The sequence below is a fragment of the Hypomesus transpacificus genome, chromosome 3 (assembly GCF_021917145.1).
Source record: "Hypomesus transpacificus isolate Combined female chromosome 3, fHypTra1, whole genome shotgun sequence".
Lineage (NCBI taxonomy): Eukaryota > Metazoa > Chordata > Actinopteri > Osmeriformes > Osmeridae > Hypomesus > Hypomesus transpacificus.
In genome coordinates, this window is record NC_061062.1 from 12,154,119 (window position 1) to 12,172,725 (window position 18,607).

Consider the following 18,607-nt stretch of genomic DNA (forward strand, 5'->3'; position numbering starts at 1 on the left):
ATGCATATTATTTCATTATATACTAAGACTCGTTAAATGTGTTTTCTTTTACAGCAAAGTAGGTGCCACAGCTCATAAAGAATTGCCAGAGCAGACTGAGCTGTCAGTCTGGCTAATAAACAGCTTGTTTGTGAGTCAGCAGGCATCCTCGAAATGGACCATGGCAAACTAAGACTCCTTTCAACATCATGCCCAATTCTATTTGTTATTGCAGACAACAATGCTTGACATAAATTAGTTCTGCAAAGCTGGACAATAATTTTGTTGAATTGAAATAAAAGAGCACATTGCATGTGTATTGTATGCTAACTTCTTTCTTTCTACACTCCTTGGCTTACAACCATTTGAATGGTCATAGAGGCTAAGACCGAGAGACATCTAGAAAGTTGCAAAAGATGGACCTTATGGAAAATATGGGTATTGTTTGCATTGAAAGTTACACTCATTGTAAAGAAAGACTTTGGGTGGGGCTTCTCCAGTACAGTTTAGACTTGTTTAGTCCAACCAAAAGCCACATACATCCAATATATCCAATATGGTAGCTTTTATTGACTTGGCACTTCCCTGTTATTGGAAACAGACACTATATGCCAGACCACTAAGAAAGAAGGTGGTTTCCCACTCACTTTTTCCTAACTCTTGTGCCATGACTTCATGCCTAGTATTGTGTAACAGGTGGAAGAACCACAGAAAATGTCATTTCTTATATTTCCCATCTGTTCCGATCAGTTGATTTGGAACCTTTGTAATGTAAATGTATCTGTTGATAATCATGATTTATTTGTATGTATCTTCCGAGTGTGTCCTGTACAATCAAATTTAAAAGACAATCTTGAAACCAATCATGGCAGAACATAACAACCACCAAGGGAAATTAAGAGATGAATGTTATTCATAACAAATGCAGCTGACTCTGATTTCTCGTCTTGTGCCTCTCTAAGAGGCATGCATGAGTCTGAGTGGTAACATGGCCTTGGAGAGAATAGGCCTGTTTGAATGTGGGAATCAATGAGCTGCATACAGTATGTACCTGTACAGAAGCTGTCTGACATGTGAGGTCATTGGCTCATCATTACCAATGTCTCTGCTTTTTAGCTCAATGTACTCTAGGATTGAGGAATCAATATGTTTTCTTTGGCCAAGGTGAAAACATCAATAGGGTCAGAGGTCAGGTGTTGTAGCTAGTCAGGTCTTTAATACAAATTCAATTATAAAGTGCAGAAACCACATGATTTGAAATAGAATTTCAACCTCCCTAAGGATTTGCCCTTACATTCCCAAGCATATAATTTCTGTTTGTTTCATTATTATCAACAACTAGACATGGCAGCCCACCTAATCAGCTCCTGGTCTCCTAGTTACATACCAAAAGTCACCCCCCAAATGTTATTATGCCTCAATGCTTCCTAGCCATCGGAAGAAGCCCCAACAACAACAAAAAACATCATATGTTATCAAATGAAATAATAAAGAAAAGCGTTTAATGTAATATAAAACAAAATATCACAGATCAGTAACGCAGGGTCTGGTTTCTTAAACACTTTTCTATTCCATTTACCACCTAGCAAAACTCAATTTTCTCCCTGTCACATTCCAGAGGTCACTTTCAGTGTCACTGAAAGATAAACGGTCTGCCTGCCTGCCAGCCTGCCTGCCAGCCTGCCTATCTTTCTGTCTCTACATTTGTGCCTCGAATGTCGCTATAAATTCATTTATTTCAGTAATTTCTCATCGGCCCTCAGGTAATAGATTGACCTGTTAGACAGCATGATGTGTACACATCCACAAGGACAGTCAGGACAGTGCATTTAAATGTAGAGGTCACGGAAATTACACGGATCATCACACAAACAAAGTATTCCTTAATCCACGAGTAGGTCGATTTAACACACATGCAAGAAATGTGTTTTATTGTGTGTCGATAAATATGTTTTTATATGAATTGTTTTAGAAGAGTCATTATTCAGTTTTCATATTTTCATCAATCCTCCAAGATGTCTAAACTACATACTTGTGTTAAACCATTTCTTAGCACATTGGATGTATTTACAGAAATGGGGAGAAGCAGGTTCAATCCTGTTTGCTCTCTTCATTCCAATCAATTAGATGCTTTTTCGAAGAGTGGAACATTCATGCACTCAGAGTGTCAAAGGTAATGTACTGTGTCAGAGAGATTGAACAGGCAGAAGCTAAGAAGTCTAGTCACGTACTGAAGCATCCGTACAAAGTAGTACATCTCTGTGTTCCATCAGGCCTGGTTTGGGCTGACGTGCCAGTGCAGCAGTGCAGGGCTCCCTGAGAACAGACCCTTTCATATACTGTCGGTTGGCTAACATGCAACCAATTGCAGAAATTGATAAGACCTAAGGGAGGGACTCTACTCACAGGGTCTAATGGGAAAAACCATGGCAGCCATTCACCTTAATTTGATGTAACCCTGGGTTACCCATTCAAAGTGGATTGCTTTCTGGGTTTCCACTTTCTACAAGATCAGAATCAGCATGTAGACCTGACATCAGCCCATTGACAGTGCCGTGAACCCCCTAAATGCGTTCTCCTGTCACAGGGAAAATTCCAGTAAGCACGTCTGCCACTACAAAAGGAGTGGAGGACTGACATGCATTTGAACTGGGAGCATTAATCTACTGGATCCACTGAAGAGATGATGGCTGTTGGAGATGAAAGATGATATGAGTACCTCTGGGGGATTTTCTTTTATCTGAGACAAGATAGGGTAGCACTGCTAGGAAAAGCGTCAGTCATGCATTTGCCACTTTACTAAGGTCACCTGTGTTGTCTTACAATACCATGGGTGTTTATGGACTGCATTATGTTTGTGGCATCCACTTCCACTTCAATTCTCGGTGAAAAGGATCACTGAGGGGTTTGTTCAGTCTTGCATTCAAAGTAAGGTGGGGTTCGATGAGTAAGCAGGCAGGCAGGCAGGCAGGCAGGCAGGCAGGCAGGCAGGCAGGCAGGCAGGCAGGCAGGCAGGCAGGCAGGCAGGCAGGCAGGCAGGCAGGCAGGCAGGCAGGAGATTGATAATGTGGAAGGATTAAGACAGATTTTGGGGAGATAACAGATTTCACAGTATCCATTACTTCATAATTGAAAGAATCTGGTTTGACAATCAATATTTGTATCAGGTTAAAACCATTGATTCAATGAGTAACACGAAAGTTAAGGTAAGGTAGATTTTGTAGGATAGACCACAGTTGTTCATTGATTTTTTGTTAGAAGTCACCTCAGACAAGATTTAACCTGTCATTTCGCCTAATCTCTTCATCTTTCTCTATGATAACACTAACTTGACCAATACCACCTCAATAACTTGCTGCAAAGGACTCTACACTCTCCAGAACTCTCATTACTGTAACTATCACACTGAACACACAGTCTGTAAAACAAGCAGAGGTGGAATCTATTTAGTATTTAAAGGTACTCTCACAAAAGCAGTAGTAGTAATAGTAGCAGCAATACTGCATCACACAGAGGATTTGTCTCTTTGTAGTCATGAACAGAGAACACATCTTCCTGGGAAGGCTAAAAGACACTCAGTGTGTTATTGAATTAGCAAGGTTAAGAGACAGGCTTGGAAGATATACAGGGAGAGAGAAAAAGAGAGAGAGAAAGGGAGAGGGAGAAAGAAGGAGAGAGAGAGAAAGGGAGAGGATTCAGGCTGATGAAAAGTAAACGCCCTTCCCTTCCTCTGAACACTACGGGCAGAAGCCAAGAAACAAAGATCTGAAAGGGCTCATATTTCCTTCGCAGAAATAGATGCTGGTATAAACTATGGATCTGACTGACTATTCAGAAATGGGTGTATTCAAGCTCTTTGTATAGTGTGGGAATGCATGCTAATGATGAGGTTCAGTGTTCCAATCCTCTCCCTTTCTCCTCCCTGTCTGTGAGAAGAAAATGCTATAACAAGGTAAAGATAGACAGGAGAACTAGGTTTCAAACCGTCTCAGGTAATGCAACAATATCCATTCTTATCAAATGTTACATTCACAGTGAGCCAGCTGCTGTACTGGACATAATCATGCTACATTATATGTAGCACATGTAAGTAGCATCATTTAGTGAACAAATAGCTTTTTTATTGGATGACACTTCCCTGACAGGTTCAATTGGCTACTGGAGGTCAGACAGAAAAATGTAAGTGATCGTGATTGGGTTAAAATCCACTCAGAGATGAAACAACCATTAGAGTGGCCAGCCAGAGAGACAGTACTAAACAATCGGTGACATCATTGCTGTGTCTGTGTGTTGGTGAAAGACAGAGAGAGAGAGAGAGGGGGGGGGGGGGGGGTGTGAGACAGAGCTACAGAGGGAGATAGGGTTAGGAGATGAGTAAACACATGCATAAGTCATAACAGTCAAAGGGATGCAAACTGTAAATAAACATTGAGTGTCCGTATCTGTTGTCTCTGGTCTATTTCCATATGAGGTGCAGTTGGTCAACTCTGGCTCGACCTTCCTACACAAAGACACTTCCTGTCTCATCTTTATAAAAAGCCATTCCCCTGGAGAGGCTGGGTTTGCCAGAAAACCTCTCTGTAACTACTACTATATAAGGACTGGAAGTGAACAACCTCTTTCCTCCATGAGAGTCCAGCACAGGCATGTTCACAGTATGGGCCATTGATAGGAGATTGTGGCTGGAGTTTAGGCCTGATGATGGGGAGTAAAACACACATAAACATGAACACTTTCACACAGACACACACACAGACACACACATTCTGAAATAAATAAGCTCCTAGCTCTTTGTCAGGGTGTGGAGCTCAGCCTTGTACATCAGTGTCCTCATTCTATTGTGTGGGTGAGAGTCTGAGTGGGACTGTTGTGTAGCCCGTTCATCATTCTGACATGCCATGGTCTGGCCTTTTGAAGTTGAGGAGTCAACCCCCCCCCCCCCCCCCCCTCTCTTTCTCACTCTCTCTCTCACTTAGGAAGAGTATGTAAAAACACACTCAAAGGCATTGAAGGCGATTGGTGCAGCATGGGGCTTGGTGGTGTTGCCATGGTGATGCCAACTTGACTAACGTGGTGTCTCTGCTTGATAGATTTTCCTATGTTCCTAAGATAGACACAGACAAAAAACAATAGCAGACTGGACTGACAGGAATAGATGGTGTTGGTCTCCTTCTTAGTTTTTTTTTTCTTTGTCCCTTTTTTCTCTTGTTTGTCTTTCTGTCTGTCTCAACATTATGGAGTTGTAGTACAACAGGAAGTTGATCACAAACTCACAAGGGAGCACATATCTGGGTGGGGAAAATTGATTTTGACTTCATTTTAAATAATTAATCTAGACACTAAAACAATTCCCAATTTATTTACACCGTTCATGTTGTTAAGATGTTTCAAATTAGAGTGTGATAATAGAGATTGGTTGCTGGAGCAAATGATCTCATTATGCTCATCATCAATTCATTAAAAAAGTATCACTGTCACTCAAGAAGCCTGAGGAGTCATTTAGAGTGGCGTCCTTGTGACTCTGACTGACACAAGGATAGAAAGAGCAGAATCTCGTGTCCAGATGGAGGCCCAAGTCAGAAATTCTCATAGTTTACTAAGGTAGTCAATTTTATAACCAATCCATGCTAAACAAGGTCCATTAAGAGATACCGCATAAATAAATATATAACACATTACCTCATTTAAGGGTGGAGACATGGGTGACTGGCATAAATGCCCCCTTTCCATCAGTTGGTTAAGTTCCTAGGATACATCAGCCACTGAGCCAGCCAGCCAGCTCTGCCAGACATGTCTGTCTGAATGCAGATTCTAGTAGTGATGCCTTCTGCTATAGTGGGTGATAACTATCAAACTATAGGGCTTTGAAAACATCATGAGGTGTAACAGCAAAAATACGTAAGTAAGGGGTCAGCAGCCCATTTGTACACAGAGTCAGGCTCAGGTCATTGTTGGAGACTAAGGATCTACATGTTACTTACTGCATAGTGCATAATTAGGCTACGTTAATTTGTGTGTTATTATTTTATAGCAATAGGTAAAAATAGAAAATCTATTATTTGGAATGATAACAAAACATTCACAGACAGTGCCCTCTGGTGGCTTGAGTGGCTAAACACAGTAAGGGCCTGGCCGGCTAGGACTGCTTTCAACCACTGGGTGACGCTCTTAGATTGCAAAAATATGGCTGTCAAAGAGTCCGTCGAAGTAGCCTACTGTAAACTTAAATTTAAGTTGCTTTTTAGAAAAATGCTAGACAACCCATCATAGAAAAATACTAAGACCATACGGGGAGTGATACAACCTCAAACACGGCTTGAGAGCAATAAAATACGGTAGCCCTCATGGTATTTTACTACACTTTCACACTCTCAAACATCCCGTCCACTGAATTCTCTCGTGAAATGTTTTTGTTCTGAATAAGTTTAATCAAATAAAATAACACCAAATGTAGAATCTTTGTTTTAAAGGGACAGTTCACACTTTACTTCTCATGCCCGCTTCCTTCTGCGAGGTGATACAGTTGACAGGTGTAGTTCAGTAGAAAGAAAAATGAATGAATCTGCTCACAATAAGGTCTGTGGATTATCTTGAGTAACCGGGTCATGATTTCTGGAAAGAGACATTACTGTTGATTTTTTCAAATGTATTTTTGTGGACTTTGGGCACCACAAACAAAGTGGCATCTCAACTCATACCGGCTAAACAATGTAGATTGCCCTACAGGGAAAAGGAAAAATATGTATTTTCGATTTTGGGGTGAACTGTCCCTTTAATCAACGTCAGAGCTCTTGGGCGAAAGGAATGTCATCAATGTGGGTGGAGCAAACATCAGACGTTTCAAATATGATTTGTCTCAAAAACTGTAAATCATCATTAATTTGTTGTCTTGCAGTATCTTATTGGCTTGTAGAAAACACTTTCTCCACACTATAGGTCGAGATGGAGGGACGTTGTAGAGGATGGGGAATCTCTCCGCCCACATAATCTTTGTTGTCGCGCTATGTGGCTTTCACTGGTCCTATATCGCGGAGGATAGACTTCAAACTTGCTTGGTGTGGTAGCCTGCAGCAACAGCAGCCTGCGGTTTATCTGCGGAGGAGAAACGGGGACGGCGACGCGGAGCGAGAACTCATAGACTCAGCCATGGCTACTGAAACAGCGTCGACTTGCACTGGTTCTACTTTACTGCAACCGATTAGCGATATAATTAATCTCCCATTGGACCAGGTAGGATATGGTCTCTGAGCCATAACATAATTTGGTTATTTAGTAGTTGTATGTTCCCTCTGAGATGCCACTCAGAGGGGTTAGCCATGGTGACGGACCACGCGCCACTGTGATCAACAGAACGATAATAATTGCAGGCTTTTGGCTCCGTTTGCTGTTATAATGGGGTCCTGAAAGGTTTTATAAAAGGCCCACAGTAAAGGAAATGACTCAGTAGTATGGGTGTATCGGGCTCTAGAGCAATTTAGACTTAAACTGTCATGTCTGTTTTTCATTCGGATTGCGCATATTATGTCATTGTACATTCGGTCACGTGAAGGCAGCAAATCAGACTATAGAATGTCAACTAACTAAAATGGGCTGCAGCGACTCCGAAGCTACCTCGAGATGTCTTTGTTGTAGAAACTTAATTTCATTCATTTTCAAGGTGGCAGTCTGCGTCCGGGTTGCCTACGAGTTGCACGCACGATGCTAAACCATTTTAAATTGGCTGATGTGGTCATACGAAGTGAAGATTTGCTGTTCTGAACTCTGTTATGAATTTGCTTTGAGCCGAAAAGAGGACTTATGGAAAACTGTCTCAAGCCTAGACCCATAGCTCATCCATGTCATTGTCCTCCCGCGAATCAATTAAACTGATACCGTCGTCTCCTGCAGCTAATCACCTCTCGTTTTAATCAGATTATTAAACCCATAAATTCTCTCTCAGTAGGAGCTGTGACGTAGCCTGTTCCCGGTTGTGTAACGAGGTGTGGTCCATGGACAATCTTTGCAGGAAAAAATGAACGTTTGGATGAAAACAGATTCCCCATGACATACATGGAAACCTACATGTTCTTGCATGCAGTCATGTTTGTTCGTGCTTTTACAATATAACACACAACTTGCTCTTCACCTCTCTCTTGCTCACGACCCCCCCCCCCCCCCCACACACACACACACACACACGCACACACAGTTCCTTCAGTAATGATACAAAGCTGTCTCTCCAAGGAGCTTCTAAGGGTAGATAGCCTCTGTAAGTGTGTTCTGTGTTCTGATATTTTTTCTTGTGTCAGTTATAACTTCAGTTTGAGAAAGTTTCCCTGAGGCCTGCCAATCGGCCAAAGACTAAAACCTAAGTTAATGAATGTGTTATTAACACTGTACATTTTAACTGCAGTTGTTCAAAATGTCCTGGCTTTGTGACTATCAGGTTGCTTGCATCATTTTAAACATTTATAAGTTGGTAACATTCACATTTAATTGTGTGATATCTGTTGCTGTACCATAAAATGTGTAAACCTTGGCATAATCCATTAATGATTCATATCACACTTCTCTAACTTAAACTTCCAGTAACATAAAGTGTTGCCTCTCATCCTCTTGCAACAAGTTATCTCCAGAAGAAGGACGACCGTGAAGGTGTTTGAGAGAGTTTCCATGTTGTTCACCCCTGTGTGTTTGCACTCCTCTCTATCTTACCTTCTCTCTGGGATACTATTTGCTAATGGAGAAGATCAGTGTGCTTTGTAAACACCTTTATCTCACAACGGACCGGCGACAGATCGGCTGCCATGGTGACTCAGTTTAACACTGCATCCCATAATACTATTTTAAGGAGGTGGCCTACAGTTGTGCAACTACCATTCATTCATTTGTATGTAACTTTCTCCATTGTCACACCACAATAGCATGGGTCATAAGTTATCTCCAGATACCATACCAGTCCCTCCTTCCTACACACATGACTGGAATGCCAGCAACTTCTGTTTCTTCTGTAGGCCGTAGACATTTGCGTGGCTAGGATGTCATCCATTCGGGAGTCAGATGGCTGAGTGGTGAGGGAGTCGGACTAGTAATCAGAAGGTTGCCGGATCGATTCCGCCAAGCCAAATTACGTTGTGTCCTCGGGCAAGGCACTTCACCCTACTTGCCTCGGGGGAATGTCCCTGTACTTACTGCAAGTCGCTCTGGATAAGAGCGTCTGCTAAATGACTAAATGTAAAATGTAAATCCATGTCAGCTCATGGGAGTGGAACCCCAAGCCATGGCAACTAATGTGCCATGTGTGTAACATGATAATCACATGTTTATATTGAAAAGGAACAAAGTGAACATTGATTTGGAGCAGTGTTATAGTTCAGTCTACTAATGAGTTGTCTTCTAGCCTTTCGCTGGAGCTTCTGAATGAAACGATCCAGTCTTTGAATGGCGTTCAGCAGACACATCGTTCAGAAAGTAGAAACCATCTGCATTGAGGTGTTGCTGTTATATTTTATTTAAGTAAATATTGGGATTGGCTGTCTGAGCCTCATGCTTGTAATTGACTTATCTCTCCTGTACATCTCGTCAGAGGTCAGTAAACTTTGAATCACTACCTTGTTTCTGTTTAAACTCTGCCGTACCCTTTACTTGTCCTTTTCCTTTATGGAGGCAAGTGACCAAAAGTCCACTTCAGTTACAGGAAAGCACATGAATATGTACTATGGGCCAATGACATCACCTACCCAGACTCCCTGCTGAGGTGTAGGAGGAGGGGCTACCCTTCATGGTTAGTACCCATGCCAACATAGTGCCCTGCAGTGTGAGCAACACTGTTAATGTGACATAAATCAATAAAGCACTAACTGGTGACATGCTTGTTTCTGTTTCAATTACAGACAGGAAAACGTGTTGATTTCATAAAGTGTGTTAGTGTGTGTGCCTGCATGCATATTGAATGTGTCTGTGTATACTGTACACTGGATGCCTACATTGGTACGGTATGTCCCCTATATGACTGGGCCTGTATACTGGCTTGTGTGGGAGCTATAATGGGAGCTGTGTAATCTGAGCAGACTAGTCAATTCACCAGTGCTGCCTCTTTCTTTTTCTTTCTTTCTTTCTTTTTTTCCCATTCAAACTGAACTAGACTTTTGTGTGTGTGTATATGTAGTCTCAGCAGTATCATTTGGGGTATAGAACGTCTGTAAAGATACCAGTCAGACTGGAAAGTTTTACCCATGCATAAAACTAAGATCAGATTTCAATCCCATACCATACACCTTTCTTTTCTAGTACTTTTCTCATGACTGGATTGCATATTTGTAGATTGTAAAAGATTTGGGTACTTGTGAGAACCCGGTTATAGGTAGCATATAAAGAAGCATTAGACTGTGACTCCCTGTTTGAGTCATTTGACCAATTACTTCCATGACTTTGTGACTGGTTTGCCTGCTCCTATCACATCACTGGAACATATCTCTACCACAGTCCTCCTACTGTCACTTACCACTCACCCCCTCTGTAGTTCATAACCTCCTCTTCATTGTCATGTGTTGGAGGCAGGAAGAAAGGGGGGATGATTTGCAGGAAATGTCCCGGGCCCTTGCGACAAGGCCTCAACCAATGTAGTACACCCTCTGCCCGGTGAGCCACCGGGGTGCCCCTATCCTCTCTTTTTAATTGGCACTTCTCTGGGGAGTCTCTCTCTCTCTCCAATTGATTTCTCATCCCTGTGGATTCCCAGTTGCAGTGTGTTATGAACCACAGCGCTGCGATGAGCAAGTGTGATTACCTCAGGGAGTATGGATACTTGGTCATAATGAAGTAGGTGGAGGGAGTCCAATGATGGAATGATGGTTAAGATGCAATGAGATCTGTGGACTGTGCATTGGCATCAAGTAAGAGAATCCGAACCGACAAGGTTTCATGCTTTAGTTCTGGGAATCTGTAAGTAGTCTAACTTCAAAGGGCAAGCTTGTGTTTACTCTAAGCAAACATCATTGTTGCACTAGGGGCAATCTATTGGGAATGAGATCAAATAACCTGTATCGATCAGGCCCTGGACCAATACATAAGGCGGACATGATCCTTGTTCTGCTGCTGCCCTGAATCAGTTGGTCATGGCTTGCTGCCATGTTTCATGATGTTTCTGCTGTCTTCACAAGGTTGACCTGGCTCAGGAAGGGATTTGAACTTGTCTACTACTACTCTATATTTTTGAGACTCAGCAGGAACATCGCACATCTTGTCTTAATCCTATGTATGATCATGCTAAACTTAAGCTAAATCATGCTAAAATGTCTTAACTCATTGTGAGATCTCGTCTCGCTATCTCTACCAATTCCAACTCATTCATGTCGCGTGAATGAACAAGCACTCGTTCTAATGCAGAATAGGCCTTTAAGTTTCCTCTCATTACCCCCTCAGGTGTTAGCCCTGCCCCTCACAATGGATATCCAAACCGCCACCCATGTGCTGGGTGTCCATGGCCTGCAGATCCCCCTGGCTCTGGGTTTGGAATGCAGACTTCACTGCTGTGTAAGCTGTCACTGAAGCCCACTGTAGCCCACTGTAAAGTGTTGGCGTGCCAGACGAAAGAATCCGTCCTCGACCCTCATCTGCTATTTGAGTCTGTTGCAGACTTGAGTCAATCAGACCCACATCTGCTGTATGTGATGTATGGATCCTTGATTGGACCAGAAGGGTCCCACCGTGTTCCGTCCCCATCACGAGGAGATAATGTGTCTGTGGTTCTGCAGCACCTGCTCATGGTCGTCTCTCAACGCCTCTCTATAGCTGGAAGTTAAACACGTCCAACACGTGACACATACTGCCAGCTGCCACATGGCCGGGCTGTCCCTCGGTCAGCTGGCAGTAGATTGAACACGTGTTACCAGCCCCTCACTGCTTTCAACTGTACTATATCTTCCTTTCTATATTTCATTCTTACTTATGGTCAACCCAGGGGTGTTGGAGAGATATATCATTGAGAGGCCCAGTGTTTTTTGCGACAGAAAGTACAAACACCAGCGATATGTCTTTGCTGACTCACCTTGCCTCAGATTAAAAGGCACCTGAAGATGTAGGATACTCAATGCTATAAATTCACATGAATATTCAAAAAATAATTGTGTCGATGTTTAAAGAGCTGATTTGGATGCAGCAGTCCCTGAAAGCGACCAGGTCTCACACGTGCGTCCAGGTTTCTCCCTACTCACATAGGTCCCTGTAATGCCTCTCTACACCAATAGCAAGTCAATCTCAGTATCGATTCCTTTAAGTGCAAGTTGCAACGTCATCTGAAAACTTTATACATGCTGTGTCAAATCAATTGAAGGTGATTGTACCTCAGCCTTCCATTGACTCAACTGAACTTAGTCACCTGAGCAGTAAAGGAGAACATTTGCATCCCGCATGGCTGTGCAGAAATAACATTCTGAGTAAGATTCTAAGGCTTGTGCTTCGGTTGGATGTAGTGACAGATCTGCTTGTGAACTGCAAAAAATGTAGAACCTTCCCCCTTAGAGCAAACTTCCGTTGGTCAATGGTCTTAGATAACTTAACCATGTACAGCCTAATCATGACATTACAGTAGACTTTGCCATGAGGTTCAGCACCCCTTCAACATTGTCAAAGAGACATTGCATTCTGCAGATCATCTGTGCTAATGGATGGTTTCCAGAGTGTGTGGTGCTCAGGACTCAGTGAGTGTTCTTGTGCTGTGTCAGGCTGTGTGAGATGGTTGTGCGATTGAAAAAGGAGAATGTCTGGTGATAACTGTTGCCACCTTCCAGCCACAGAGCTTGGATGTATCTTCATCCAAGAGTGAGATCTGAGTGAAAATATGACAATATCATATTACTTCTCTTTCTAAATCCATGATGCTGTAGTTTGCACTTTCAGTAAGTAAACTGCTGATCTTAAAGTTGGAGGATTATGTGGGCCTCCACCAGTTTCTTTCAGGCTTATGGTTGTTAAATCCATACTACTTCTGCCCTGACGGCCCTCTCATTAAAGAGGTCTTACAGTCTGACTGATCCACCCTGAGCTAATTGCTTGCGATCATCCTAGTTAGTTAAATACTTAAACCCTGAGACTTGTCTGTGATGTAGTGTGTGTTGGGTTTGGCTGAAGCCCAGACCATGCAAATCTTAACCCACACCAATTCCCACCTTCCAACAACTTCTGACTGACTAGCTCTCGGATTTGCCTGTCTGCTTTAGGAAAAAGCCTTTTTGCATATCGCCGTCCTGACACACAAATCAGCCAAACACACAAAGTTGTGTGGCTCAGCCAGCTGCAGCCTTACCCAGAGTAGTAGTCGCATGCAGGTTCCTGCAAGGTCACGGAGTGAGCTGAAGCAAGATTCTGAGAGCAGAGATCTGCATGGAGGAAGGAAGGACAAGAAAGGCTTGTGGTTTCTGTTCTGACGACCAGAAAGAAGAGCTGGTTGGGTCTCTGGGAGTGTAAATGACCACCCAGATGGTCAGGCCTGACTGAACTCTGAGCAGTTTTACTGGTCGACTGGCTGCTGGGTGAGGAAAGCAGGCACTGCTGCCAAACGGCCCTCCTTTGTACCACTCTGCTGATTCACTACCAGGATTCATGGGGACGACAGAGGTCTGAGTGAAAAGTGTGTGGTAAAACCGGGGTTATGTATTTCAAACATTAGCACAAAGAAACCAGCTGTTTCTTACGTGTAATGGGATTTTTGTTCCACAGCATTGACTGTGAGGGGATGATTTGAGCAAGGGCGACTCGGAAGAACTTTAACCTCTCCCCCCATCCCTACCACAGCTAATAACTTCAAACAGTAAAACCACTAGGCCCAATATGAGTAAGTAGAATCCAAAATGGTTGTTCTGGTGTAGCTGGCAGTCTTGACTGCCCAATAAAGACATTTTCAAAGTCAAAGTCTCTCTCTACTGCTCCTTGTGTTTACTGTCTGCATTAGCTGTCAGCCAGTTAGTGGACTAGATCAGTGTCAGTACAGTAAATCATATAATCTATTTCTGAGAATTTTCTGCTTCGAGCACAGCTCTAGCTCAGAGGTTGTCTAACTGCAGCTTGAGGAAGGCTAGTTGTTGGAGGGGACAGACAGGACAAAGAGGGATATTGACCAAGTACACAGACACACTTGTTTGCATCTGAACCGACTGTGCTTGGCTCTGTGGGCCCCACTAAGCCTACCCACTGTACACCAACACACTGCACATTCACAAACACATTGTCCATCTATGTTAAGGAAGGAATATAATTTGAAGCAACCCACAGAAGAATCTCTCTCTTTGTTCTCTGTCTCTGCCTCTCATTTGCTCTCTTTCGCTCTCTGTCTTCATCACTTGGTAATCTGCCACTCTCTCCAGGCTCTGTCTGTCTCTCACTCTCTTTCTCTCCTTCTATGTCTCATTTCCTGATGTGTTGCTCTCAGCGGCGGTGTTTGCTCTTCGTTGCCATGGTAGCACAGTGGGCACTATAGAAACACTCGTGTATACACCAAGCCGAATGCTCATCCGTCCGTCCGTCCTCGGGCTAGCCTATAATGCAGCCTGGCTTGACGTCCCGTGGATCCTCCCATGAGAGACATCACTTCAGACCAAGCAGCGTAGCCATCACGCTGTATGGCCTATCATTCCTCTTGGCTTAGCTTGATGTTACATGTAGTCTGCCACATCAAAGGTGATGTGCTGTACGATGATAGAGGATGTGTGTTGTTTATAATGAGCCAATGGGAGCTGGGAGTGGAGGGAATTTGTGTTATAGTATTGATGACCCCTTTCGGTGTGTGTCTGTGTCCGACCTGACCCTGTGCTGGCTACCCTATGAGGAATGCCTGATTGTCAGGCTATTAATAGCCTGCCCGGCCGCAGAGCCTGTCTGGGATATGTGGTTCAGCAGAGAGAGGGAGAGAGAAATAAAGAAAGGGAGAGAGAGAGGCAGCATGACAGGGGAGAGGGTGTGGAGAGAGAGAGAGGAAAGGAGAGGATTTAAAGGGAAGGGATAGAGAGATGCAGCATGACAGGGGAGAGGGTGAGAGAGGGTGAGAGAGGATGTGGAGAGAGAGAGAGGAAAGGAGAGGGTTTAAAGGGAAGGGATAGAGAGAGGGAGCCTGCTAACCTGCTCCAGGGGAACAGGTGTGCTCCTCTGCTGTTGTCTCAGGCTCCAGAGAGATATTTTCTGGTTAAACCACAGCAGCCCAAATGTCAGTGGAATGCTCTGTTTTGGTCCAGACATTTGACATTTGGATTCTTTTTTTCTGCATTGATATTGTCAGTATTTTACCAGGCTTGGGTGTTTGAGCTGAGGTAGTGCTCTATGTCCTCCTTTTATACTGGCGCATTGTTGTGTACACGCAAACACAGTGCGTGAATAAAATCACAGAATTTAGAATTCAAGTTGCAGATTAGAAGATTACATATTCCTAGAGCCCTACTCCTCCCAGATAGTGTTGGTGTCAGTCAGAGACTGCCTTGGGAAGTCACGACATCTCTGTCTCTGCAGACTGCAACAAGCAGTGACGGCCCGGCCCCCAAGTCCCTGACTCTCTGCACTGCTTTCATGTTTATTTGTGTATCACCAGAGAGAGAGAGAGAGAGAGAGAGAGAGAGAGAGAGAGAGAGAGAGAGAGAGAGAGAGAGAGAGAGAGAGAGAGAGAGAGAGGGAGAGAGGGAGAGAGGGAGAGAGGGAGAGGGAGAGGGGAGAGAGGGAGAGACGGAGAGACGGAGAGTGAAGGAAAGGATTATATATATATATACCTGCACATGTATGTGTGTATATATATATATATATATATACATATACATATATACACACACACACAGGTGCAGGTGTATATATATATATATTATCCTCTCTCTGTCTTTTCTCTGTCACTTTGTGAATCTTTGGACACTGGGGAAGGAGAGCGAAGGAAAGAGGTGGAGCATACAACTACAGAGGACAGATAACATAATCAGGCTACCTAGATAATGATTCCCTACTCTCTCCACCTCTCCATCTCCTCACCTCTCTCTCTGTCTCTCGGTCGACTAGCAGATGAATGTCTAGATGTTGTCACTCAGTAGACCATCCTTACCTCCCCCACTGCCACTAAGGTATTAGCCTAAGTATTGTGTATGAGTCATGATGAACAGGAGTCTATAAGGAGAGGAGTTGACTTGGAGGGAGGGTTCTGGGCAGATGACGTAAGACTAGGATGACATGGCGGAGCAGCTTTATGCTAATGAGGTGCTATATTTAACTCCCTGACAGCTACTTGTAAAATGAGCTGAGTCCTGGGGGGAGCGCTACCTCCTTCAAAGAGATTATTTCTGTTCGGTGGGCTCTAATCCTGGACATTATGAGGGAGAAGGCACTTTTCGGGATGATTTAATATATCTAGAGGTGTATGTGGGTGTGTGTGTGTGTGTTTAGAGCTATGGGTGGCATTCAGTTCTGTTGCAACTTTTGTGTTTACATGTGTCTATGTATCTCATGGGCAGCCTCCCACGGGAACGAGAGCACCACACTGTAGCACAGAGAGAACTTCCACTCATCAGGCCAGTTTTATGCATCGGCCTGCCAGGGCATCTTCTTGCACTCGCAACAAATGATGCTTTTCCACTTAATCGTACCTGCTAGACTCTCCTTTTTCTGGTTTTCCATCGGGCACCTGGTGCCTAGTACCTGATACTTTTTTGGTATCACCTCTGTCAGACAGAAAGAGACAGCATGAAAGAGTGCAGGAAAGGAGGAGAGGAAAGATGTGTGCTCTGTGTCCTCCCTCTATCCCTTCCCTTCACACCCCAGCCATCTGGCTCCACACCCCTCCTACCTGACAACTCCAGCTGACGAGCTCAATTCAAACCTGAGTGAGGGAGACTAAAACACATAGAGGAGGGAACTAGTAAGGGGATGGAGATTAAAAGGAGGAGAAATCATTGGAGAATCTACTGTGACCCACTGTGGGAAAGAAATACAGAACCAGGGATACGCATGGAGAAATGAAGGAAGGAAGAAAGAAAGTATTGGGTGGGAGAAACTAGAACATATAGAAGCACAAAGAACGCTGAATTGGATCCTGTCAAATGGTCTTCCCATTTGACAGGAGAGTAGTTTGCTTGGGAAAGAAGAGAGAGAAGGAGAGGGAGGAGCAGAGTGGGAGAATGGAGTATACGTGAGTGATGCAGTTGAGCACTGCTCTAGCTGGCGAAGCCTGAGGGGTTTGGGGAAGGCTGTAGAGCATTTGTCTCCTGTGGTTCCAATAATGAGTTTCAGGAAAACTTCTTATCTGAGTCTCCCCTACCAACCAGAACCTCAACTACTCAGCACTAATTTCTCTGCAGACTGCCTGTCTTTCTGACTAAAAGACTGCCCGTCTGACTGCATACCTGTCTCTCTTCATACCTGTCTGACTGTGAAACTGCTTGTATACCTGTATATCTGTGACTACCTGACCGTCTGTCTGGATACATGACTGTCTTTCAGTCCCCAAAAACTGCTATTAGGACTGTTCTACTACATAGACCCATCCTGGATGTTCCTTAGTTCTGCCTGGAACGTCTATCTTGATGGAATTGACTAGAGAACTCAGCACCCTGGCATGAGCTCCACTGGTTCAAATTCACAAGTAATAGTGAAGATTTAATGCACCCCGACCGAGGATTCTATTGAGTACAGCATGTTTGTTCTACAGTACCATTAATTAACATATATTAGACTTTCTTCCAACCTCGTAAAAGACATTCCTGAGAGGATGGGGGGAGTCAGAGAGATGCGCTCTCTCACAGTGGGTGCTTCTTCAGATGATGCTTATGTGTTGCTGGTGCCATCGTGACATAGAGCTCAACTCCCTCTCAGCAGAACAATGTGATCTTGATATTGGCAAGACATGCTCCCCCCTTTCTGATGGCCACTTGAGTTTAGTGTGGAGCCTTTTTATGAATTCAATTACTGGTGTCACTTGCGCTAAGCAATTATCTTCTAAGCTGCCAGCCAAGCTCAAGTGACGCAAACACAGAGTGATGACAGATGCCTGAAGATGTGTGTGTGTGTGTAGGGTGTGTGTGTTTAGGGGGTGTGTGTGTTGGGTGTTGCCTAAGCATCATCTTAAGAGGAAGATGTAAGGTCAGATGTCTTCAGTCTTCCTTGGAGGGCCTTATCTGAACAGGGATTAGCTCAGGTATATCAGTCGTAGGCGGAAATCTCAGGGAGGACAGGGGGGGATACGACCCCCCCATCTTGGGAAAAATATGATTTCCCCCCCAATAAAACACTGTAAACATAAGGAAATGTAAAAATATTAGTAATATACGTTTAACGAATTACAATGTAGGCTATGTGTTACAGCAGTAATTTTGGTGTCCCCCTCAGGAATAGTTTGTGAGAAAATGAAAAATAATTGTCCCCCCCAAAATTGATAGCAGATTTTCACAACTGAGCAAACCAGCAGTTTTCTATCGTGTACTGTTGAAGATTTTTTTATACCCGCCAGTGTGGCGTGTAATCTCCATAATTTACCCGCCAAAAACGAAATCTACCTGCCAGAGTAAAGAGTGCTAATTTGAACCCTGAGTAGGTGATAAGAGCCTCGTTCGCTACTCGACAGACATGTTACATTTCATTTATGCCCTCCATTTCCCTGTCTGGCCTCCATTCCTAGCCTAGACAAAAT

General features: G+C 43.7%; 1 protein-coding gene across 1 annotated transcript in view; it reads left to right on the forward strand.

Moving 5' to 3' along the window:
- The first annotated feature begins 6,830 nt into the window (after window positions 1-6,830).
- mboat2a (membrane bound O-acyltransferase domain containing 2a) overlaps window positions 6,831-18,607 on the forward strand; it is a 34,622-nt gene continuing 22,845 nt past the window's right edge. Inside the window, exon 1 of the mRNA XM_047015119.1 lies at window positions 6,831-7,209. Coding sequence (XP_046871075.1) covers window positions 7,126-7,209 — 84 coding nt within the window. The 5' untranslated portion in view covers window positions 6,831-7,125. The remainder of the gene's footprint in view (window positions 7,210-18,607) is intronic.